Consider the following 26,407-nt stretch of genomic DNA (forward strand, 5'->3'; position numbering starts at 1 on the left):
AATGTATTCAATTTGGCCTCATGCTTATTTAAAAAATGCAGAATCCCTTCATCTACTTCCTTTAAACCTTAATTCTCAGAATGTTGTTGATGTTTATTATGATATTTTGCACACAGATGGATCCACAGTAAGAACAGTAAGGTGTAGATTAAGTTAACTGAAGTGAAAATCTGGAAATTGCCAACCAAAATGTTGAGAAACCCTGTGACCTCTGCACAATAAAAAATTGCCATTCGCACTCAAATTTTAGATTCATATCTATGGAACCAAAATGTTCTTGACATATGTTGAGGCAAGGATCCATTCAGCGTGTGCTGTTGTTCATCAGTTCAAGTGCACACTTCAACTGAAGAGCTTAAGAAACATGCATCTGTGCCTCTAAAGACGAGCATAAGAGCCACTTCAAGTCATACACACTAAACACTTCATTGTCCGAAGATTAAAGTGTAGCCGACATTTTGGGGAAAGACCCTCTCTCGAAAATGCCATGTACAAATATGCACTCAGTTAAAAAAGAAAGAAAATTGCATTGTTGAAAAGTGAATATTTGCCATCTTGAGAAACTATTTGTTCTATGCTTGTGTTTGTTTTGCTCCAATACTTCAGTGATACGAACACGTGAACTTAAGAACGTCTCTTGAAGGCTTTAATCAAACAATGTGACCAATCAAAGCTGGTCCGAGTCAGAAAATGGGCAGAATATTGATAATTGGTCTATTATGCTCTACAATGGTAACTTAAGTAAGGTTAAGAGTAAAATGCAAAGACACATTTGAAATGATCAGAGGATTATACAGTTCAGAAGTGTCTGACATCTAAAAATATCTTAAGGTAAAACTCTCTTCCTAGAAAGATTCATCAGCTGCACAACATGTATGCAAATGACCTAATTATATAAAATGTAAATTCCCAAAGCTCTTAGGAGATTGCAAACACCAGTGTCTTAATTGAGTACAAAGCATTTCTTTTTCATTAAACTTTAAAATAAAATATTGTGTTCACTAATGAAACGATGGGTTCATTTAACTAAATGAAATGTATTAATTGGTCTTATCCTGTGAGTAGTAAAACATGATTATCTTAAAGATTAAAACATTATTTTACACAAACCCATTTTCTTGAACAAATGATTAAGTGGGCTGAAATGTTTCAAAATGAGGCATAAATATGATATTGAACTTCAGGCTGTAATTGGTTCTAATCCTGAAGCCTTATATTTGTCAACATTCATGGTCATATTCTGCATTATCACAGAGGGCAGACAGACTTTGTTCTGAATTGAATCCCATTATATTGCTCACCATATTATAAGAAGTAAGACACAGAGTGAGGTTAGGGATGTGGCTCTTTGGCTTTTTGCAGCTTCAAGCTCCTCTGAAAACTATCAATGACAGTTATAAATATTAAAACCTGCAGGAGGCGCCAGAGGACGCAAAGAGGATGATCTGACGCCTTTAGTCATTTCTCTTCGAGAAACTAGGAGTCCATGTATGGGTGTTATGTCTTTACACACCGAGTCTCCGGTAGAGTTAATATGAAGCATACATGTGGCAGCTATTTTCCTGTAAATACACAAACTAAAATGCATAATAAAGGTTTTGACCGGGACGAAATTAATTTAAAACCGATAAGAGATTCTGTTAAAAACGTAAAATATTAAGTATACGTTTTTAAAACGGAGTATTTCGTTTAAATTCAACACCAGAGGAAATGGAAAGAAACAAAGAAAATGTGAATAATGACCTTTAACGAAATGTTATTTAAATACCAGTGTCTACTGATTGTCAAATGATGATTGTTTTTAAGTAGCCAGCTATTTCATATAAGTAAGATATTTCTACATGCATAATATATATATAAGAGTGTGCTGTTGTCGGTACTAATGCAACCATGATCACCACATCAAAAGGTGTCTTTGAGGAACTGTGTGAAAAAAATAAAGGGTGGAAAAGTATGAAATGTGGTTAAAAAAAAAAATCACCATGTTTTAAAAAAAAAGAGAGAAAAAATAGTACTCTTAATCTCTCATCACACACTTGCACCTTAATCCTAATGCACTTCAAAATTCTGATTAAAGTCGCAGAAATTGTAAAAAGAAAAAAAAAAAAAAGAAAAGAATTCAGGAGAATAAATGAAAAGAACAACGATTGGAGAGGGGGAGGGCAAAAGAGAGCAGGGAAACAATAGAGAATCAAAGCATAATAATATTCCTAAATGAAGAGGGAAATGTTGCGCCGCTCATTTTATTAATCAGACTGTCAATTTCACCCAAGAGGCCAAACCCCAGAGCAATCTAAAGCAGACTCAGAGATCAACCCAGGGACAAGCACCTCGCTCCTCACTCCTCTCTTCCTCTCCACTTGGATATTATTCGTCTGACCGAAGGCCGCCTCCATCATCAAGTGACAGCCCTCTCCTATTTATTTGCTTATAAACCTGTTACAATAAATGATCATTGGAGCAACGTCAGCCGAGCATTTTAACAACGAACAGCAACCACTTTTTGATGAATGACATTTTGCTGCTGTGGGGAGGACGCACCGGGCGTTTTCAGCAGTCGCTCTTCGATTGCATTCAGATTCTTTCATTTTTTTGCGTCTTGCTTATAAAAAGGTTTAGAGACAGTTATTTTAGAGACAGTTGCTGAGTTGCATGCGGATTTAAGCTCCGACACAACTCATTGGTGCTCCAGCCCCCCTTTGGACAAGTGTTGTGTGCTGTTTTTTCCTTTTTTTTTTTTTTTTTTTTTTTTTTTCTTCCTCTTTCTTCCTCGTCTTGCACGGCTTAATGATGGAGAGGATAAGAAAGGAGATGATATTGATGGAGAGAGGTCTGCACAGTCCTGTCGCAGGCAAGAGGCTCGCAGACACGCCGGGAAACTCAGTCCTGGAGGCCCTGGAAAACTCTCAGCACAGCGGACGGCTGAGCCCCAGAATAACTTCGGCTTCTCTCCATGGAAATCACGGGGACATCCCGACGAAAAGCAAATTTGAAATTGACAGTCTTTTCGGTTCACACCACAACAGTGAAAATACCTCGTCGGCGGAAATTTCTTCGTCAGAAAGCAGGAAGAAAATGAGCCTTTACTCCGAAGTTTCTCCAGATTCAGATATTAACAGTGATGTGGAGGTGGGCTGCCCTTCGCATCGCTCCCCGAGCCAGCACAAGGAAAACAATAAAGGTACTTAAATACTTGATGTTTTTTCTCTCTCCATATTTATATTTTTTCCATTATTGCTGCAGTTGTATTTTGATGTTAATAGAGTGGGATTTAGCCACTGTTGTTATTCTCTCTCCATCCAAAAACCGAAATAAAGCTAAATTATATTATTATCATTATCATGCCTGTTATTTGTAGTATTTTCTATTATTATTCTTATGGTGGTTATTATTATTATTATTATTATTATTATTATTATTGTGTTTATTATTATTATTATACTCTAAAGGATACATGTGTAATAATAATAACAAATATTTTGCATTTGCCTATTGACAAATTGTAAATCAACCTTAAGAGTCTTATAATAATTGCCATTATGTTGTCAAATATAGCCTACTGCAAGCCCACACACATGCTTATTATTGAAGTATTATCGGTAACAATGGGCCTAAGAATTTGCTTCTTTCCGTTTTTTTGTTTTTTTTTTTTAGGTTTTTCAGATTCTGGATCTTCCAACATAAGCTCGAACTCCCTTCAGAATATGAACGGTAACTCATCGGGAGGATCAAACAATTCAAACAGCGACCAAGTGAGAAGATATCGGACTGCTTTCACCAGAGAACAGATCGGAAGACTGGAAAAAGAGTTTTACAGGGAAAATTACGTGTCCAGACCGAGAAGATGTGAATTAGCCGCAGCGCTGAATCTGCCCGAGACTACGATTAAGGTACAGATTAATCTTCATTATTCTTGTGTGTGCATGTGTTTGTGCAGAGAAAGCAATGCTGCATGTTTATAAAAAAAAAAAGAAGAAGAATCATAATACTCTGCAGTAGAAAATACAATCATAATAATTATTCATATTCATGGAAAGTTGCAGTGTAATATTTTGATTTTTTTAACCTGTAAACAAAATAAAGCTTTTATTAACTGGTCACCCCATTGGTGCTAATAATGCAACCGGTATGTGTCAATTTATAAACTACACAATTTAAAATAACGAAATCCCAACACTATTTAAACTGTTATTTTTTTATTTTGGAGTTTATTTGAGCTGCTTCTGCATGAGACATTTGTGCATTTTCATGTTAAACGACAGGAGCATTTATAGGACATCTAGTGTGGTCTCCATGTAGAGGACACAACATGGCAGCTTCATTGGGCCTCGCTGTGACTCTGTGTGCAGGTGTGGTTCCAGAACAGGCGGATGAAGGACAAGCGGCAGCGCCTCGCGATGTCCTGGCCCCATCCAGCAGACCCCAGCTTCTACACCTACATGATGACGCACGCAGCAGCTACAGGAAGTCTCCCTTACCCTTTCCACTCGCACATGCCTCTGCACTACTACCCGCACGTCGGCGTCACCGCAGCCGCCGCCGCAGCCGCCGCGGCCTCCAGCGCCGCCTCGTCGCCTTTCGCCACCTCCATCCGACCCCTCGACACCTTCCGGGCTCTCTCACACCCTTACTCGCGGCCGGAGCTCCTGTGCAGCTTCAGGCACCCGGGACTCTACCAGTCGCCCGCAGGCCTGAATAGCTCTGCGGCGGCGTCGGCGGCGGCTGCGGCGGCGGCGGCGGCGGCGCGGTCAGCGCGCCGTCATCCGGGCCCTGCTCGTGCCTCAGCTGCCACAGCAGCCAGGCAGCGAGCGCACTGGGCTCCAGGAGCGCCAGCGCTGACTTTATCTGCACAGCTTCGGGGCAAAGATCCGAGAGTGGATTTCTGCCGTATTCTGCCGCTGTTCTCAGCAAGACCTCAGTCCCGTCACCAGACCCACGAGAAGAGAGTTCACTGAACAGATAACTCGTCATGCAGCCCACGCGACCGTTTCCTATTCTGCTCTAGTCCTGTTCAGGGGATAGGCCAAGTTTAAAAATCACACCTGGGGTAAATAATTCGACTAGACAGCATTGTAAACAAACACACACACACACACACACACACACACACACACACACACACACACACACACACACACACACACACACACACTTAGATTCATTTCTACAGGTTTGTTGAGTCCAAAATACTATTTATAAAGAAAACACATGAATAGTATCGCACCGAAATTTTTTGCAACTCACCAACAACCTTTTATAAAAAGCTTGTGCTCTTGTGTTGTGCCAGTAGAGCATTTTTTTTTTTTTTTTTTTTTTTTATTAAGGTGGATTCATTTATACATATTTTGGAAAAAAATAACAGACCATGCAGTGTGTTCATTCTGTCCCATGCCTCAATCAATGTGCCATTCTAAATGTATTTATGCTATTTATTTCTAAAAAAAAAAAAATCAAACCAACCACTGTAACTGAGGCATATTCATATAGGCCCATTTCTGCGGCTCAAAAGGCAATATTCAGCGTGAGGAACCCACTTTACCTTGAGTCCTGTGTTTCTTAAGATTCAACCCTAAGCTAATTATGCTTACTAAATTTAGATAGCAGAAGGTCCTTTCTGCCCAGCAGCATATCTTTCTTCACTAGGCCCTAATAGACTGAGATTTCTGGCAGGGACAGCTTCTCCAGCACCCAGACTCTGCTCTATGGGGACCCCCTAATCAGCTAGAAGGGTGCATATCATTTTGAACCGCGTCTTTCGTGTCAATTTTTATGTTAATAATGAGAGGATCATGACAAAAATTGCCAATCATGTACCTAGATGGAGCTTCTTTGAATACACGACTGCAGGAAAGTTCCTCGTTTTGAGACCCGCTGTCAAGTGCTAACAACCCGCGCAGGGAAGTCATTAGACATACAAAAGACCCGGAACAAAGCGACAGTCCTGGTACACAGATGCACTGTATAAAACAGGATACTATATGACAAGTGCAGGGTTTGGGAAATATTGCATACAAAGCAGCCTATAAAGAGCCCCTCAGATTTAGTTTGCTGATAATGTGAAATACCTCGACACACAGTAGAATCTCTTTTTTTATTTACATTGCTGCACCTCATTATATCAAATCCAGTATGAGGTGTGTAATCCCTTTAGGACCTCTTCACACAGTACACACAGTGACGGGACTGAGCAAGGCGAAAGTTCAGACTAAATAGTCTGGCTTTACAATCTGTCTGCGCCTGTAAAAATGGCTATGTGCTATTTTATTCGTTCCTGTTGGGACATCACCTATGTGTTAATTATAAAACATGTGAACTGTAAATCGTGAAATATTTTGCAAATACCATGGATAGTCCTACTGATAGTTGAAAACTGAATTATTGATCGCCCTGGAAAAATGCTTCATGAAATGTGGATGGTAGGCTTGTTTTTTCTTTTTAACACATTTTTATTTATTTATTTTGTGTGACTTGCTGAATGTTTTTTAATGTTTAAACACTGGACGTACAAGCCAATAGGAGCATCACATAGTCTACAAATTGGCCTGTAAACAAAAAGTAAGACTGAATTATGGAGAACATTTCTTTACGGTCCACTCAAAAGAGGCTTCAAAGGGCTGATAAACGAGCACTGAAATGAAAATGATGAAAATAGTATTGGCCTTTGTCCATAGGGTCTCTGTTATAACTCTATATCGCTGTATTTAAAATATCAATGACTGTATGAATTTAAATATTTTAACTTGAAAAAAATTGTGCAATATGAAATGTAAATCATGTTATTTATTGATCGTGTTTGTTCTTGGAAAATAAATACAAAAAAAAAAAATCTTTACACATTTTCGCTTCTTTACATTAATGATAACATTTTTGCCAAACAAACAAACAAACATGGATTTCGTTGCAGTAGGTTAACTAACTTACCTCTAATGTAAAAGCTTGGAAGAATGTAACACTGTGTATATATATTAAGAACATTAATATTATACATGTTAAATTACAAATTTCATTCCGACAATGAAGACATGTTAAGCTTATTGGGGTGCTGTGACACCATTTCTATAGCAAACACTGTAAAGCATTACTTAAAAAAATACGTGGTAGCTACAGGGAATATGAGGCCTGCCATAACGGGTCATTCCGGCCCTATAATTTACCATTATTTTTACATTACCTCTAAATGATACAAGCTGATACTGTCGTTAATTGCACTTGGTTAAAATATAGCCTACACCAGAATGCCCCCAAGGGACTTTAAGATAAGTTGCTTTTTTGAACGTCCCCATTAAAGAAATAGGATTAGGGCAGCAAATATGGGCGTGATGTATCACCATGTTTCCTTGCTCTTTACTAAAGCGAGGGTTGCAACCCATACAACAAAAGCATTGAGATAGATGGAGGTGTAGAAAGGAAAAGACAGAGGCCAGAAAAACACTGCCCACAATAACACGATTAGTTTTGTATCCAATGTGCAAGACCGAAAAAAGAATTCATCATAATGCAGAGGACTGTCTGTCACCTTCGCTGAATGGTTTTTGACAAGAAAATAAATCTTTGGGTTGTTTAATACATTTTTTATATTTTCTTTATTTCGTTGCTAATAGAAAAACCAAATTAAATGTCCACCAGCGAGATAGAAATGCAAAGATCGATGATCCTGCCCCTACTGTCCAATCACCCTTATTTAATTGACTGTATTTTCAGGGTAATTGAACTGCTTGTTGTAAATTGAGGATTTTATAGAAACGACATGAAAACTACATTTACTGACATTCATCGCATCTTTGACATTGATTATCTGATCAGCGCCGTGTCATGCTAACCTCCAATTCTTCATTACACACTGTTTATGAGCTGTTACAGAACAACTTGCTTGTTCCAGAGTGATTGATTGCCTTATTAACGCGTGTTCTTGTAAGTGTGACCGGACTGATTACGATGCATATGTTTAGAATAATGTTTCATTTAGCTGACTGCGAGTAATGCAGGGTGACAGCTGCTGCGGGAGGACAAAAAAACCTAAACTACAGGGAGCAAGCGGGGCCAAAACGCATTTAAGGTGGAACTGGAAGACAGCAAAGACCCCTAATGGTCAAATGCAGTCATTCAGCGCCAGATGAAGGACTGGCAGCTCAGTAGGGTCTTCTCTGAACCAACTGAGGTCTAAATATGACATTATTATAACGAAACAAAAAACACAACATGTACTTCTTTTGTTTCTTTTAATGCTTTAAACGCAACTTAAATCCACAACTGTGAGACAAAGCTCCGCTTCTTAAAACATATTGTCCCCACATTTGAATCTGATGCAGTGCAGTATTTACAACTGACATACCAGCTGTTACATCCAAACATTCAAATCAATCAAATCTCTTCAAACATTCAAACACTGCCAAAAAGCACACCAGCACTTCACACCTAAAAATCCTCTTAAGGTTAGGAATTTACATATTCAGCAGGAATATTTTTTTTTCCCCAAAATGTACGGAAAACATGCAACATGAGCCTGATGAGATTTATGCCACCATTATGCTTCTAAAGTAGTCTCTGCTCTGTTTGTCTCAAATCATTGCCTCTGTTCAAATGTTACTTTCATATATTACATGACATTAATTCAACTATAGCTCATTAAGACAGAGTGAAATGGTTAAATTAACTTATCAACCCATAATGATGATGAATGAGGTATTAATTCAGATACAAGCTGGGCAATTTGCAATTTTGCGCGTTTTGATGGTTCTCAAATAACATTTAATACAACGGGTCATCCCCTCAATCAATTACATGAGCATGTGAGTCGGTCGTATGGAAAATCCTTTTTTCATGCATATGTATCGAAACATGTTCTCAATTATCTTTGGAAATTGGTTTTATTGGTTTAAAGACCAATTATTGTAGAGGTCCGTAGCTCCGGATACGGTTAAGGTGGTGCAATGCATTGCTATTCTTCTTGAAAACAGCCTGAGACACATAATATAAACAGTACATTTTGTTTCATATTTCAGTTTTTTATTGTGTTTATAAAATTTAAAAAGGAAAACATTCCTAGAAATACAGTTTATATATATATATAATATAAGATTTAACATTTTTTCGTGTAGAAAGTTGGTTGCATCCGGTTCCATCAACAATAAATATATTTTAGTCTTTTTCTTACACATTATTTGTGAAGAACGAGGTTTAGGTGGGACGTCTCTGTTGCAACTAAATGTGTGCAAAACTGTAACTGATTGTTACACTTGAAAATACATAGAAATAAATGAAAATGATTAGAGACCTATATATATCAAATCAAGTTGTCACCAAGATTATTGATGCAGTTTATCGTGCACATACAAGATGTGCACTTAATTTATTCAACAACAAAAAAATTTAAAATAAAATGTGGTTTAACATGCTGATCAAATTTCCCATTGTTGGTTGCCTCTGCAGGTATCAAAATCAGAGTGATATGGGGCCGATTTTTAACTCACCATAATTCAATCATATTGCTCTGGATTAAAAGTCAACACTTTTCCTTTCAGTATACCTTCAACTTCAGATAGACAGTATGAAAGATAAGAACAGATCCTGACCTGTGTAAAGCTATAGAAGTATGTTTAAATCAATGTTGTCAACAACATTTATAGAGGTTGATGGACTCAAACAAGTGTGCAGCTATTTATTATTTTTCTTGTAAGATGCTGTGTGAGTGTTTCTCCCCAGTGACCAACTCAGGGTTGGGACTTCCCTGTTATCTGAATCTGATGTTTAAGTCCAAATGGAGAGGGAGATTTAAAATGTAACATTTTCTTCTGCATGTATGCAGGGATTTTTTTCATGTTTTGACCTGCTCATGACTTTTCAAATGCAACCGATCTGTCGCTGAACACTTTCATGAGAAATACAAAGTAATACAATAAAACAATATAAAATAGTTTTGAGGTCAAAGCAGAAGGGCTTTGAAGTTTGTATATTAATCAGCTTTACCGTTTCATCATATTCAACCATTCTGGTTGCATTGTAAATATCTTAAAAACATAATTTATATGATTTACTGAGTAAATTGTTTCTAAAACCAGTCACACAGAAAGATAGCACATAACCACAACCACAAAGTTTACCATAAAGTATGGAAATAGGAAGTAAAAAATATTTGACTGAGGTGAGGGCAATATGGATAAAATCTTACTTCATGCAATACTGTTTTATTGTAGTATATATATATATATATATTGCAAATATCTTTATAAATAATATATATAACGATGTTTTGATGGAAAAACAACTATGAAACAATAACTTGATGTAATAACCCTATGGAATACTATAATAACTGATCAGATTGATGCAAAAATTCTATATTGTCATAGGAAATAACTAGTCATACATTTGCAACATTGCTCACAATGGGTTAATAACAATCCAAACACAAACATTGTGATTTGATTATAATCATAAACTTCTCTTCACTTTATATGAAAGCTAACTTGGTATGAACAGCACAGCAAAATATATGGTTTATTGTTTTTGTAGATTTGCAATTAACGCACACCCCAACTGGACCCAAACCAGGGAAACAATGTAGCAACATTTATCTTTACCATTTGGCTATAGACATCCTGTAAGTAGAGTATGAAGCATTGGGTGTCATACGCAACAAAAAACTCAGTTTTGACCTGCACAACACTCATATACACAGACGCTACCAGACACAGGTCATTGGTAAACACGAAGTACAGTCTGTTGCACTCCAACTTATATTGCACTAAACCACTCTTTTGTAGGCTGCAAGGGCTGCAAAAGAAGGCTGCATTTCTCAGCCATGCTTGGAGGACACTTTGGAAAGAGCCACCTTTGTTGACCAGTTATGACCCAACTTGAAAGGCATAGTGTGAAGGACTTACCTGAACTGGGATTCTGCTGTTTCTCTTTGTGTACTCACCTTGTGCTGCCATTTCAGACGTGGGTGCATTTGGTTCCACATCAACACATCATCTTTTCCTGATATCCACTCTTCAGTGAGCCCCAAACTGATGAACTTCATTTTGGTAATGAGCCCTTTCTTGTCCTCAGCAAGGAAACCAGACGAACACATGGATTCCTGAAAGTGAACACACAACTGGGATGTAAAAGGACTGATGGTATAGTTGGCAATATAATAACAGCTAGCTAACAGTATCTAGCTACAGCCACTTGCTATGAAACACAGTGGGAGTTGGCCAACTCTTTGCTGTGGCTGTGGGTTGGAAACCAAAAACACCACTTGTTGCTGTGGCTTCCGTTGTAGCTACAGCTGTAACTGTGGCTACTGCTATATGACTGACTGGCTACTCTATACCATTCCTAAGACACTGGTGCTGGTCAGGAAGAAGTAGCCAACACAACCATTATAATTAACTGCACAGCCCCTACATGCATTTAATGTGTCCATTAAAAAAATTGTTTTTTTTCACAGCCTTGAACATCACAACACCACAGATTGTATATAGCTATTTACTAGTCAACAGTAAGCCACAACCGACTCATAGTGTCTTCATAGAAAGGGGCTGTAGCTACTGCTTGAACTTTGACCTACTACAACAATGTAAGCAAAACATTTAGAAGCATTAGAAAGCAAACCATTAAAATGTATTTACTTAAACACAACCTATCCACAATGTAACATCAACAGAGTCAACTTTACATGTTTAGTTAAATGATAAAGATAAAATATCTTCTTTGTTTGTTTTTAACTGGGCGGCTGACATCCAAAATGTTGCATTAATGCCAAACACTGGATTTAAAATCAAACGCCATTTACTAAATTAAATAATAACTCTGTCCCACTAATTTCAACCTGATATGTAATCTGTTTTTCAGGTGTTTAAGAGAGCCCAAAAGCTCATCTCAACTTGGTCACCCTTTTACACTGATTAAATATCATTGCATTCACTTTGCATGAAACTCTTTTAACTACACCTTTAATCATAGCTTTCTTTCGAAGTGGAACATTTCAACTGGGTACATTCAATTTGTTTTTTTTAATGCACAAAGCTCCATATACAGCCCCTTCCCTCAAACCCCAAATTTCTTTCCTACTAGTTTTCTTTCTCCTGTTCACTCTCACTATGACTCGTTAAGTCCACTGAAGTTCCCCTGCTTCTAAATTCAAGATTATTTGCATTCATTTTCCTTGCCATTACCTTCTGCTCCTCCATAGTGGCCTATTGGTTAAAAATAACATTTGTAGCCAGTGTTCCTCTCTAAAATTCACCTGAAGTCGTGGGCGAGTGTGACAACATGTTGGCCCACACTGGAGGATAAGCAAGGAGGAACAGGCTCTTTTCTGGTATCGCAATGTATTGCATTTTATTTGTATTCTATGTACTAGCATGCACAGCAAATCGACAGAACTGAGGAGCAAACCCTGGCAATTGCTCAACTACCTTTAATATACCCTGACATTAGGCCTAACCATGACTGGACCAAACCACTGATGGGGAGGCTTACTAGATGGATAAGCATAAACACACAATTCAGCCAAATAGATTTACAATTTAAATAATGATGTTATCAAGTGGCCACACAAGTACATTGATAAACATCTATGCAACCACTAGATTTAGGATAAAACCCTCTTGTCAAAAATAAACATTTGTTCCAACCCCTGCTGTCCACACATGGTAGAACCAGGAAGTATAACTTGGCATGAGATTCTCTGAAGACCCTTTTGCCTGGGAACCAATGAGCTAACAAGTAAGTAACTAGGTAAGACACTGCTTTGATTTTGCAATAATGCAGTAGTGATGGTGAAATTAAGCATCATAAAGTATTGGAGCTTTCTAGCAAATTGGTTTGCAAAAGGGTTCATTTCTTGATGCTTCACGTGTACACAAAACATCCTGTTGGCCAAAGAGTGTAAAACATGCAGATTTGATATTAACCAAGTGTTCTGTGATATACAGTATTTTGCGAAAGTAAAGGCTGTTGGAAATGACTACAAACAGTGTAATAAAAATCTATTACCCTGTAATCCATGTATATCAATAGAGTGCCTACTTTCTTGTAAGTGTTTTATGAGTTTATAACATAACTGTATAATACTGTAATTTTCTTGTAAGTAATGCATCAATTGTGTATAAACCAATCACTTTGTCAATTGTATCATAATATAATAATGGCAAAAGGGGAAATATGTTTGTTCTTAAACTGGAAAGTGGCAGAGGTGTAACTGGGCAGAGGGCAGAGGATGTGCTTGTATATAAAGTATGTACAGTACAGGGGAGACTATTTGTCTTTATGGAGTAACAATAATGTATCTACGGTTTCGCGCCAAAATCTGAATCACTTTCTGATCCAGTCACGTGGTTTGGACGCGCAGCGAGGCTTAGGGCGTCATTACTGACGTCATTGGTCTAAAGACAGAATAGAAGCAACGAAATGCAAGTTTGGGGGCTCTAAACCTTTCTTTCCAGTGTTTAAGAATGAAGACAATGAATATTTGGACTCTATAAAATATTCAAATAACTTTAAAGCTATGAGGACTGTGAAAATCTATTCAACACTTGTGACCTCTCTGGACTGACTGATATTGAAAGTCTTCTAACTGAGTTGTTGGTACGATTTGGACTGTTTATTATGTGAATCTTTTTAGATTCCCTGGCGTAATATGAATTACATTTTTGTTTGCTGTTTGTATGTGTCTGTGTTTTATATGTATGAACAAATGTCTCAATAAAGTTATTAAAAAAAACCGATGCGCGGCCATACACGCTCCAGAAACCTCGGCAAAGACCGTAACATGACTACTTAGTAATTATATTCCTTTATTGATCCCCATGGGGGAAATTCAAGTGTTGCAGCAGCTCAACTACACAGACACAGACAATAAATACACATACTATACAACAAAATAGTCTGTCATTTCATAACTTGGCTTGTTATGAAATGACAGACAACATGCATACATGTTTTGGGATACTGGCCCAACTGCTAAAGCATCACACATACTTGTAGCTACAGGACTGGCTAACATAGCTGCCAAGAGCTGCAATGGCAAATATATTCTATGTTGCACAAGCACAAACATGAATACATGTATGGGACCAAATGCAACAATGTGATGCTTAGAGTCTCCATAAAGGGTGATATTTTTCATGCTGAAAAGCACTTTATACTTTCGGGAAGAGGGGGGAAACAACAATACCACCGCTCATGCTTAAGTCAGGTGGGCCAGTTTCATGTGTTTTTTTTTCTTTTCGATTCTCCCTTTGATTTAAGACAATCAGAAGCAATTGTTTTACATGGACCGATACTATGCCAGCCTGCCGCTGATTCCCTGCCAGTTTAGCTTATTCTGCTTACAACCTGCCTGCAGTGCTTCACTTGCTTTACATAATCATAATATATTCTGTTGTTTCCTTAAGATGGATTTATCCTTTTCATGTGTGGGATTTGCAATGGCCATGTATAGGGCTATATAATGTTAGTCAGCCAAGGTTCTGCCAAACTTATTTGCATCAAAAGAACATAAACAACAAGGGTATATCATGTGGAGTTTATAGGAACTCCTAATAGGTGAGCTTAAACTGTTATATAATGTGTTTCTGATCCTAAACCGGGGGTTACCTGACAACCTGGCTCTTGCATTTGTTTCTTTAAGGGTTCTGGAGGGACTGAATCGTGTAACAGGAAGTGGCAGAGGGCTGCAGATGCTGTCTACAATCAACAACATACAACATAAAGCTTGACAAAACATCTGTGAGAGTGGCTAAACTTTAAGTCTGTTGTATCAGTGTAGAAGAACACTGGGGTTTTCATTAAGATACATATTTGCATGTGTATGTATTTTCTTTTTTGTGACTGGCTGTGTTGTGTGAATTTTGTGCTTGACAATTTCCTCTTCCAAGGTCTCAAGAGATTGTTATCTAAATGAGATTAACTGATTAAATACAGACTATATATAAATCGAGGCTTACTGAGAAACGTTCCATGTCCTTTCAGTGTCTCGTCATTGATTCAGAAGCAGGACCTTTTGTTGCAAGTTACCCCACTTGCCTCATGTTTTCTGCCTGACAGTATTAATAAAGGTTAAGAAGCAATTACTTATTTGAAAAACTTGTTAAGCTAAATACATTTTTGCAATCCTGCAGTTTATGCAAACACAGCCATGTAGTTTCTAAACAAAGATGATCAGTTCCTTGACTGACACATATTTCCTATACCAGGCTTTGATAGTAGGCATGTTTACGGAACTGTTGGGACCAATTAATTCACATAAAAACTGAATTGCTAATCTAAACATCAATATGCAAAATTGTACCTACTCCAATCTAACGAGTTTTAACAAATCTGCAAAAAAGCATAACTGCTATTATATTCGCAGACACCTTTGGTGAGAGTCATTTGGGGCTCAGTGTGCTTGTGCAATGACCCCTACTAATAATTGCCAATCAACTGTCCATCTGACAATCAATACTAGTAGGGGTTGGCTGACATGGTATATATATATACAGGTCCAGTCAAAAGTTTGGACACACCTTCTCATTCAATGGTTTTTATTTATTTTTATTTTTTCCTACATTTTACATTAATATTGAAGACATCCAAACTATGAAGGAACACATATGGAATTATGTGGTAAACAAACAAATGCTCAACAAACCAGAATATGTTTTATATTTTAGTTTCTTCAAAGTAGTTGAATGAGAAGGTGTGTCCAAACTTTTGACTGGTACTGTATATGATACAAAAAAATCTACTTTAAGATTAAAAGATGAACAAAAAAGTGGACTTCTGGGCAATATATACCAAAATTGGTAATGGCATCCACTTTTTTAGTTAATCACTCTTCATACTACAACAACAGAAGAGATAAGAGATAAAATAAGATAATCCTTTATTAGTCCCGCAGCAGGGAAATTTACAGGATTACAGCAGCATAGAGGATAGTGCAAACAAGAGACATAGTAAAAAAAGATCAAAATAAGTATTATAAATAAGCAAATGAGCAGTAAAAAGAACAGTAAAGAATCCACAGTAACTGAAATATTATATATACAGACAGAAACTATTGTATTGCACAGTGTATTTGTATTGCAGAGGTTTTTATTGTCATGTGGTCTACTGGGAGCAGAGCAGAAACAACAACAACAACAACAACAGACTAACTTCATTTTTGACTTATGAAAAACTTTCCCCAATGTGATAGTGTTTATTTCCCTTTAATAGTACAGGCCTACTAGGGTTGCATAAGAGCCCTCACCAGGTCATCCCCCGGCCTCCTCACACACACAGACGATGCGTTCAAGGCCCGGCAGTGCTCATGTTAATGCGGCTCGTTCAGCGGACACTCCCCCATCTTGGCTCTCACACTCTCCGTCAGAGGACAGGAGGACTGCTGTCCGGCTGCAGGCTGTCTAAACCGGGACGTACTCAGACTAGGTAAACACTGCACTGCATCTCCAAACATTTGTCTGTGATTCATTGACTTTGCCGTCTTGCATTCTTTTACAAAGCTCGTTCATTAAGTTGTTGCTTGTCTCGATGAACTACGAGCTTTCTTTGGTGTTAGCATCCGCAGCTAGCGGTGAGCTAACCCATAGTTAGATAGTGCTGCGGCCATGCTAAGGCTAACAGTGATGCATGCATTGAGTGGGTGGAAAGTTATTTTGGAAACGTAGGCTGCACATAGAGACATGGCAACACTGTACTTTGATGTCAGATGCCTCCGAAAACACGGAGTGAACTTGTTAAGTTTGCTTACTTGACGTCATTGTAGTTGCCTTTGAGTGGCTGCAACCTTAAGGTTATTTTGGAGGCAGTTATTTGTGGAGCTGATGTGTTGTATTGCAACTATACTGAGTGATGTTTCAACTTTTCTGTTCACATAAAGTACCAGTCAAAAGTTTGGACACACCTTCTCATTGAACTACTTTGAAGAATCTAAAATATAAAACATATTCTGGTTTGTTGAGCATTTGTTTGTTTACCACATAATTCCATATGTGTTCCTTCATAGTTTGGATTTCTTCAATATTAATCTACAATGTAGAAAAAAAAAAATAAAACATTGAATTAGAAGGTGTGTCCAAACTTTTGACTGGTACTGTATAACCACACATTATAATGCTAGAATAATTAAGAGCACATTAGTACAGGGCATTACAATCCATCACTGTCTCAAACATCCTCATCTCTAAAGTTTTTAGTTGTATCAAATGTTTTAATCAATTGTATTACACTGCATTAGTTCCTCATACATTGCTAACTGAGTGTATATTGAAGCCAGTAACTATTGTCAACAGGTGGAGAGTTAACTCGCTTGAGGAAACCAGAGGAGGGTCCCAGAACAGAATATCCTACAGTCCTTGAACAACATGGGTGCAGTCATCTCACGGTGGAGGGTTCGTTTACAAACCTTTACTGTTTGTGTCTTTCTACTTGTATTGCATGCAGCTGCATTAATACAAATACTCTTATTATTGCAATAGATTTGCTCTTTCAAAGAACATGTGTAGTTACAATCTTTTTTTTAACTTTAGATTTGATAAGAACTCAGCTTCCATGAATGTGTAGGACAAATAATTCAACCACACCATACTTCAGGCACAAATAGTTGTCACATACTTCCAGATGTTTATGCTAATACTCCTCCTGGCATTTTCATTCCTTAGCATATTTGCATGCACAGGCTAACTGATTAATATCGTGAACGACAACAAAAGAAGAAAAATGTGACGCATATACAAAATGTGCAGAAATGGGTAGATGAAACAGGAAGTTTCCACATCTATTCAGGAAGTTGCTTGCTAAAAGAGTAAAGTCGTAATGGCAGATGTCATCATTTCTTCTCTCTGACTTGGATTTCCAAATGTTTGCCTTACAGGCTAAGCCATCCACTGTGGAGATTTTGGAGGGAATCGATAAGGTATGCTTGTGAAATGCCAAAAGTGCTGTTCTGAATTCTCTTAAACACATTTGACATTTGATTGATTAAAAGTCTTGATTTTATATATTTGCTTGTTGTGTGAGATAACATGCTATACATTTGTCAAAGCACAATAAGTCCTGGCTCTAGCTAAACATTTTACTACCTAACCTGCACTTTGGGTTGGTAGAAAAACCCTGTAAACAAAAACATTTTCACAAACATTACCAAACCAACAATTGGTATACATAAACAGATGAAGTCATTCATATGGAAGATAGTCTACACAATAATTGTAAACCTTTGACGATAAAAATAGTGTGAGCAAGTGCCTCATGCAAGAAATTCAACAGTGTTTTCTTTGTGCTTTTTGCCCTGTTTACATTAAACAGAACAGAAGTATTTTACAATGAATCTCTTGAGGTTGGGTGCGTCCAAGTTTAAAGACGGCGCCCATTGTCAGTCAAATGAGTGAAACACAGATGAAGCATTATCATTAAAACTGAACCTCAAATGCATCAGTGTTATTATGCCCTATGTTATTTATTAAACACATACATGTCAGAAACACTCATGATCTGTACAGACTCAGTATGCACAGACTTGATACGATAAGCAATTTAAACTATTCACACTGCAGCACCACAGTCAGCGGGACATATGAAGGGACGGTTACTGGTAAATTGCTTATTTGCATAAACAGTGCTTGAAGGTAGACTACGGCTCATTACAACTTGAGTTTTATTTTTGTAGCTCTGGCCATCAGTTATATTGGTTATGATAACGTTTTACTCACCAAAGTAATTGCAAAGATCTGTGAATGTGGTGATATCACTGAAAATAGGCCCAAAGGGGCAACAAAAACAGGTTTTGCCAGATTATCTCTTCCACTTCATTTGGAGGTAAAACTGGAAATTAGTGCAATGGTTCACAAAGGACAAATTGTGTAATCATTTTACAGTTCGCCTTTGCTTCCAATGCTAAATCATTTTGGCCTACCTGGGCGTTTGATTACAACCTGTCTGTGTATTATTTCACTGGTGCTTAGTGAACACTTCAGCCTGTTTTTGATACAGAAACAGTGCTACGGATTACATGTCATATAAGCTTACATCTTTTGACCATAAGCCTGAAGCTTTTTTTGACAATAACTGATGTGTCAACGAATGCTATATCACCTCCTCATTTGCTGACTGATGGGGCTTTAGTGCTCTTCTACAGTTAAGCTAGCGTTAGGCTATTTTCAGCACCTGTCCTTGGAGCAAGAGACACTACACATATAGTGAAGAGGTCATGTGGACATTGACGTGGTAAAGAGACGGTTGTTTGGCCTGCTAGTTTTCCTCTATAGAGAAATCATGGGGATGGTTGCACCACACATACGCAAATGCATGCGTGTTATACTGTAAGGCTGAATGTGAGATCTGTTTATCCAGTGCTTAGAGTGACAGACACACATGTTATAGGAGAACCATAGTGACCAGAGAGGGTCCCATTCTGTCCACCAGCTATTTATAGATAGGGTAACCAGCGCTTTAACACAGTGAGGTAACCTTTCTATATGAACAAGAGATGAATGAGCCATTTATGAATTGGAAAATTATAATGAATTATATAAATAACTGCCTTTTCTGCCAGTAGAGAAGTCTGATCATGACGATAGCCTTTGTTTGGTATGCTCCCACTAGTTACTGCAGTGTTTGACTTATATTTCTCTGATATGCTGCATGTTCACCTTTTTTAAATTTCCATTCATGCTTAAGATGTTGGTGTTCATTGTCAAAAGTTCAACATGTAAACATATGACACCCATCTTCACTGTTGAGAGACATAGCATTTAAGGCAGTAGTCACCCTGGATTTGCTGATGTACTTTAGTTTGTACTTTATAAAACAGATAAAATATTTTCAGTATACTTTCAAATTCGTCCAAATGTACAAAATCCTAAAGGGATGTAGGGCTGGCGCTCTACTGGAAAAGCCTGCTGTAATTAATGATCCAGACCTGAGGGCCGGAACAGGAAACATGTCACCACAATTAAATCTCACCTCACCATAAGGAGTTAGTTTAACTCACCGGGAACTCTTGTGAACTCTGTGTGTGTGGGTGCTGTCTCTCTCTCTCAGATAATTGCATATCACAATATATAAAATGAATGCAAATTGCATATGAAATAATCAAACTGATGTTGCTTTGAAGCAGTGAGCTGTGTTTCACTGTTATCCATTAAATGAGACCGAGCTCTAAATGTGTGTAAAACAATAATGGTTATTCTTATGGCACTTGGATTAATTGTAGTTTGAATGAAAAAACTGGTTCACTTAACCAAAGTAATGTCTTACTAATAGGAATCTCATTTGTGTTCTAACACAATATTTGACTTTTTTCCTCACAGGATATACAGATCCTTGAAGAATACAGTGAGAAGTATCAGAGGCAGTTGAAGATATGGGTCGGGCGACTGCTTCTGTACTCGGCTCTTCTTTTCCTGATCACATGTATAGTTGTGTATTTCTGCTACCTGCCTGAACAGTTGATGGGACAGCTCATATTGTCTCTTCCCTTCGTAATATTTCCGTTTTTGTAAGTGTGCGAAATATTCAGTCACATTTTCACTGAACTGTCACTACAATGTGTTGTTACCAATCAACTTTTTCATTCTTTTGCCTTTATTAGAGTTTGGTTACTTCGAAAAATCCTCATTATTATTTTTTCACGAAGAACTGAAAGAAATAGTAAGATCCTTTTTGAATATTTATACATAACTTACCATATAATGGTCATTTTTGTTTATGTTCAAACTGGTGTTGGAATTTCAAGTAAAATGTTTTGGTTTTTTTCAGATGAAAAATTAGAAGATCTTAAAGCACAAAAAAGGAAAATAGTAAGTGATGTTTTTATATTCGTCCAGTTTCATTTATATTATTCCTTGGCTTTTGATCTGTACTTTCCCTTTGCTTTTCACTCCAAAGACTGATACATTTAACACTTAAGATCAGAACAGCCCGGCATCTTGCCTGAACCTAAATGACAGAAGTACTGACCATAATGTTTCCCTGTTTTTTGCCAGTGAGATTCTAATCTCATTCACGTATCTTAAATATATATAGAAATTGTTTCAGTGGTTGTGCTAGAGATGGGAAATACTGTGTCAACATCACAGATAACGTTTTTTTATTTAACAATTTACCAGTTTGCCCCATTTTGAGCCAACACCTCAGCAACCAACTGCCAATTATTTAACAAAAACAGCTATTGGATAACTTAACACCTGACCAACTGTTTAATCTCTTCTAAATGAGGTTTATTTGCATACCAATCGTTTGTTCTACCGATGAGCACAGTAAGCTTCATACTTAAGATTTTTTATTTCTTTTTGAAAACCAAAATATTTTCGGAGATTATGCATCATTAATCATGCATCAGTTTAAGACAATGGTTGCTTGACAAAGTTAGTTATAAGCCTGTTATATTCTTTTTTTTTTTTCTTTGGTATTGTTTAGTCTCACCATGTCACTCAGTGTAGCAGTAGTAGTTATTAAGCCATTACAAAAAATGCACAACAAGCATCCTAGAGATTTTCTCTGCAATGTCCCTGTCCACCTCTGCAAGCTTGAGAGATTTACAAAGTGATATTTTAAAACTTAAAAATCTAATTAAAAATTTTAATGCATCTGTGTCTTGCACCCTGGTCAGATAAGTGAGAGAAACTTATTATAAAAGTAATAATCTCTGTGGAACACATTGTCATTTTGATGTCTAGTGGTCTCCAGCAAAGTGAAGACTTGCACTTCATTCTGCAGGTTTCTTAGGAGGCCTTGTAGTATTGCTCCTATTGATCCTCTCAGCATTCTGCATCAAGATGCTTGCTAATCTAGGATCTGTACAGACAGAGTTTAATTGGTACAGTGACTTAACCCAGTAAACCACTCTGCTAATGTCGCTTTAATTAATAGCCTCAGTGCAGGAAAGAAATAAATCTGAGAAATTGCTTGTCATCCTCTGTCAAGTCTAATAACTTTCAATAATTAGGGCTGATGGATTTTCACACTCTCCATTATCGAAGTAGTGAATGTAATTATTCTTCATATTATATGTAAACATTTGGAAATGTTTAGTACTTAAATGAAGATGTACTATTTAGTGAAGTATTTGTGCCCTCTCTTGTGTTTATGTGTAATGTTAGGGTAGGTGATTCTTAGATATTAATGTGTGTTGATGAAACTCCTATTAATTACATTTAATGACCATCAAATGGTAACTAAGCAATAGAAGGAATCATTTCTTTGTGCAATGTATTGGAAAAATAATGTAAGCATTAATGCAATAATACTATTTAATGTCTTGTTTTTTTCAGCTTGAAGAAGTTATGGAAACAGAGACATATAAAAATGCTAAAATGATTCTGGAGAGATTTGATCCTGATTCCAAGAGAAAAATTGTGAGTCCTTTTTTGTTTTACCTTTTGTAACATCAATCAATTTGTCTAATTGTTTTCCATATAAAAAAAACATACTTTGAACTCTTGTATTCTGTATTAAGGAGCTTGAATCCACTCCAGTTGGACCTCAGATGACTCCAAAACCAGGCCAAGGTACCAATGAGTTCTGAAAACTACGCACTATTTCCCCTACTTTTCCCTTTTCAAGTCTTACCATTGTTAAGCAAACTGCTATCTTTTTTGAGTTAGAGCTCCGCCAACGCAATATCATCCCAAAGACCCCCTCAGTGGCAGTGAATCCTGCAAGCGGCGCTGCTGCTCGGCCCCCTCTTACCTCTGGGCCCACCTATCCTGGACGGTCCTCCCACTCTGCTCCAGGTGGACCCCCAGAGAGGAGCCTGTCTGCTATAGCTGCTCAGCAGAGCTTGATGAGGAGGCCTGTGACCCCTGGAACACCTGTTCAAGGAGTCGGTGAGTTACCTGCACACAGGGGGACCACATCATAATGTGGTCGATTAAGGTGTGATTTACTCTTCCCTGGCTCTGTGTCCCTAGTTGCTCAAGGCTCTGTGGTGTGTGTTGTCAGCAAGGGTGGTATATGTTATAGAGTAGTTGTAATGGTAATTGCATGAATGTATTTTTTAACTATCTTACTCAAAGGTTCAGCCTTTCTCAAACTTGTGTATAATTGTGAACTAAGATTACAAATGGGCGATATCTTTTGATACAGTCAGAATGTTTATGCTTGGGCTTTACAAAGCCAGCCAACACGATGAAAACTTTCCATAGAACATTTGCTGTATACGGAAGACATCTGTGGAGTGCAGAGTTGCCGGCTATTCAATATAAATTATTTATGGACTATGAACACTCGATAGCAGATGCAAATAAGTGCAAACGGTAAAGGACATGTGTTCCTAGAGGAAGCTGCATGCTGTAATTGCCATGTGGAATGCCAACTGTGAGCTATGCACGTATCAGGATTACATTAACTATGATTAATTAGCCAGACCTGCGTTTGTTCTCTGGGCAATGCTGGTGGAATTTCACTAAATGTCTTTTAATGCTTGGTGAAATTGCCTTTGGCATTGGAAACACCTTGCAAATGGTTTACATGACTTGATGTTATCACCTGCTTCTGCAGAAAATTGAAAGTGAAAAGCAATTTGATACAAAGAGTCACCACAGAGTTTCCATATGTTGGTAAATTAATAACCAGCAGGATATTGAGACTGTGCCAAGTCTCACAGAAATGACCAGTCATCTTCCTATGATTGCTCTTGATGTTAGATTATATTAATTACTACTCACCAACACAGCAGGGATTCTGGACGTGCTTTGCAAGTGAGATGCAGTGTTAATTCATTAAGAAAAAGGGGCAGGTTTTTGTGATATTCATCATGGTTTGTGCAGTAAACTGTGGATTTCAGCCTCACTATTTCACTTAGTTTTTACTGTAAGCAGCCCCTGGTTAATGCAGTTTGTATGTAACAGACTCTACAGACTATTTCTAACATGCATTGATGTTCTTTAACAGGGATGCACCCCCCAGGCCCGCCCCTGGCCAGACCTGTGGTCCCAAGAGAAAGAGGCGCAATGGACAGAGTCATTGAGTATCTTGTTGGAGATGGCCCTCAGAACAGGTACTCAACCTCTGCTTTTGAACAGGAACAATTTAGATTCGTTAAAACACATCACACATATTTTGTATATATCGATTTGTAGGATTGTATAATTAAAGTAATCTGAAGCAGGTTCTGAGACAACTTATATTAAATGCAGTGCTGAACTATCTTTATGTAATATAATGCCTGCCTTAATGTCTTAACTGGATTGTCTTTCCTCCCTCATAGATACGCTCTCATCTGTCAGCAGTGTCTGTCCCATAACGGCATGGCATTAAAAGAGGAATTTGAATATGTTGGTAAGACTTAAAGTAACACAACACTCTTGTCAGTCTCCATCAAATACTGCGCCTTCATTTGCCCTCTAGCATTTGGCAGTGTAGTATATCATAGAGCTCTTAAATGCCTCTGCCACAATCGACCCCTGTAAGCAAAAACGCATCAAGATTGAATATGCAAACCAGTGCTACACATCAATCTGAAGTGTTTATGCATCTCAGGCATTTTCTGTCATTGGTTCATATTCATGTATATTAATCTATGTCTGTTCTGAGAATGTATTAGAGAAGTGACATAAACTATGTGTACGATGTTTTATTTTTGTGCTTTCAGCCTTCCGATGTGCATATTGTTATTTCTTGAACCCTGCGAGAAAGACCAGGCCTCAAGCACCCAGACTCCCTGAGGTCACTGGCGAACTGAAGATGTCCTCTGAGGCACCCTTACCTTCGTCTGCTGCTGCTGACGAAGATGACGACCAATCACTTTTAGGTGAGAATGACACTTGAACAGGTTTTATCTACACAATGCAAATGTTACCAATATTAAAGCATTTAGAAATTAAATGTTGATAAAATATTAATAAATTAGAAAAAAAACTTTAAATGTATGCAAATCTAAGCTGAATGTTTATAATTTTTTTATCGCAATCAGGGCAAACCAAGCTTGCTGACGTCTCCACTGACACAGACACCCAACAGCCATGCACACCAACAACCACAGAGCCCAGCTCTGCGTCAGACAGCCAAAGCAACCCAGAGTCACAAGATCTGCCCTCTGAGAAATCTGACGGAGAGCAAGATGTGTCTGCCATGGAAGTGGAATAAAACAGTACAGTAGTTATTTCAACACTGTAGGCTGTCAGGCTGGAACAATGTGATAACCGTTGACTTGCAAGTAAATGCCGTGAGTTGAAATAACACAATAACAAGTCAGCAGTTGATGTGATTTTCAACTTACAGTACAGAATGTCCTTTCTTTTGAGAATAGCTTTTATAGTTCTAGCCATGAATATTAAATTGCATAATGCTAGCATTTGGCTGCAACCTCCATACAACCCAACTTTCCTGTCTGATTACATTTCCTTCCCGTTCTCATAACATCTTATTCAAAGCTGTAAGGATTATCCTACATGGTGGGGATTTTGTATAGGAAAATTATTTTCCTGTGTTTTCTTTATTTTATTATCCATATTTTATTTGTATTTGACTGAATTTCTCAACAGTATTCTATCTTGGTTAATTTGATACTGTGGAAACAAAACAACAAATATTTTGTGGGGAAAACAAAATGTTATTTATGGGAAATATTTATAAATATTTTTCTATAATGCTGTGCCTTTCATGAAGGTGATGACTGAGATACTCTGCAGCACGGTGATGCTAACACGTTTACACAACCATGGTACCATAATAGGAATGCATATACACCATGTATTTATCGCTAAAATGGAGAAGATTTATGTCCGTACTGTGCACCTGCCCTAAGTGCCTTTTTTATATTTTAATTCTCTGTTTCAGAGAGTTGTCGATACAACTTATTTACATATAGACCATAAAGTCATTGAACTGTTTACAGACTGTATCTGTGTGCTGTATGTCGGAATTCTTGTTCTGAATAAATAATAAACTTTTTGAGAGCATATGTGTACGTGTGTGTGTGTTCAGTCACAACACATTCAGCGAGACAGATGCTTATTTGTTTTTTCAATAAGGCATATGCTGAAGAATTATTTGACTGATGTTGCCGTGAAAACATTTTATATGTTGTTCTTTACAGACATCAAAATATGAATCAAAAGGTCAAACTGACATGTAAATAGCCATGATGGCAATATCTTTCATTTATTCCTGCCACCTTCATTGTGTCATGTATTTTAAACTGCCGCCCCATTTTTATCTCCGGCCAGCTTCTCACTCAGGAGCATGTTTAAACAGTCCGTTTTCATTAGCAGGCCAATTTTAGCTTGTGATCATTTTATTTTAGCTCATTGATCATTTCAGACAGAGTAAGATAATAGGGCTGACACAGAGCCCGACCAGTCTTGATTGCTTGACCCTCTTCATTTGCAACAAGAAACTCATTGCGGCTACAAAGTTGCTCTCCGCCATCACATGACCCTTTTTCCCCTGAAGATAGACCGTAAACTATCGGAGAGGTCAACACCCCACGTCT

The 26,407-nt window shown here is 37.7% G+C and overlaps 2 protein-coding genes across 2 annotated transcripts; both read left to right on the forward strand.

The window, feature by feature from the left end:
- The first annotated feature begins 2,787 nt into the window (after positions 1-2,787).
- evx2 (even-skipped homeobox 2) lies at positions 2,788-4,963 on the forward strand. The gene is given in 4 exon segments (XM_054615940.1): positions 2,788-3,181; positions 3,655-3,890; positions 4,350-4,752; positions 4,755-4,963. Coding segments are annotated over 4 exon segments (1,242 nt in total).
- Positions 4,964-16,307: 11,344 nt separating this feature from the next.
- On the forward strand, positions 16,308-25,867 carry lnpa (limb and neural patterns a). Its single transcript, XM_054615409.1, has 13 exons — positions 16,308-16,401; positions 17,265-17,363; positions 17,846-17,887; positions 20,283-20,470; positions 20,564-20,622; positions 20,731-20,771; positions 22,245-22,328; positions 22,430-22,481; positions 22,578-22,799; positions 23,866-23,971; positions 24,182-24,252; positions 24,566-24,724; positions 24,887-25,867. The coding sequence occupies exons 2-13, from the start codon at positions 17,337-17,339 to the stop codon at positions 25,057-25,059; spliced, it is 1,224 nt and encodes a 407-aa protein (XP_054471384.1). The 5' UTR covers positions 16,308-16,401; positions 17,265-17,336; the 3' UTR covers positions 25,060-25,867.
- Positions 25,868-26,407: the final 540 nt, after the last annotated feature.

Source organism: Anoplopoma fimbria, chromosome 16 (genome assembly GCF_027596085.1).
Source record: "Anoplopoma fimbria isolate UVic2021 breed Golden Eagle Sablefish chromosome 16, Afim_UVic_2022, whole genome shotgun sequence".
Classification (NCBI taxonomy): domain Eukaryota; kingdom Metazoa; phylum Chordata; class Actinopteri; order Perciformes; family Anoplopomatidae; genus Anoplopoma; species Anoplopoma fimbria.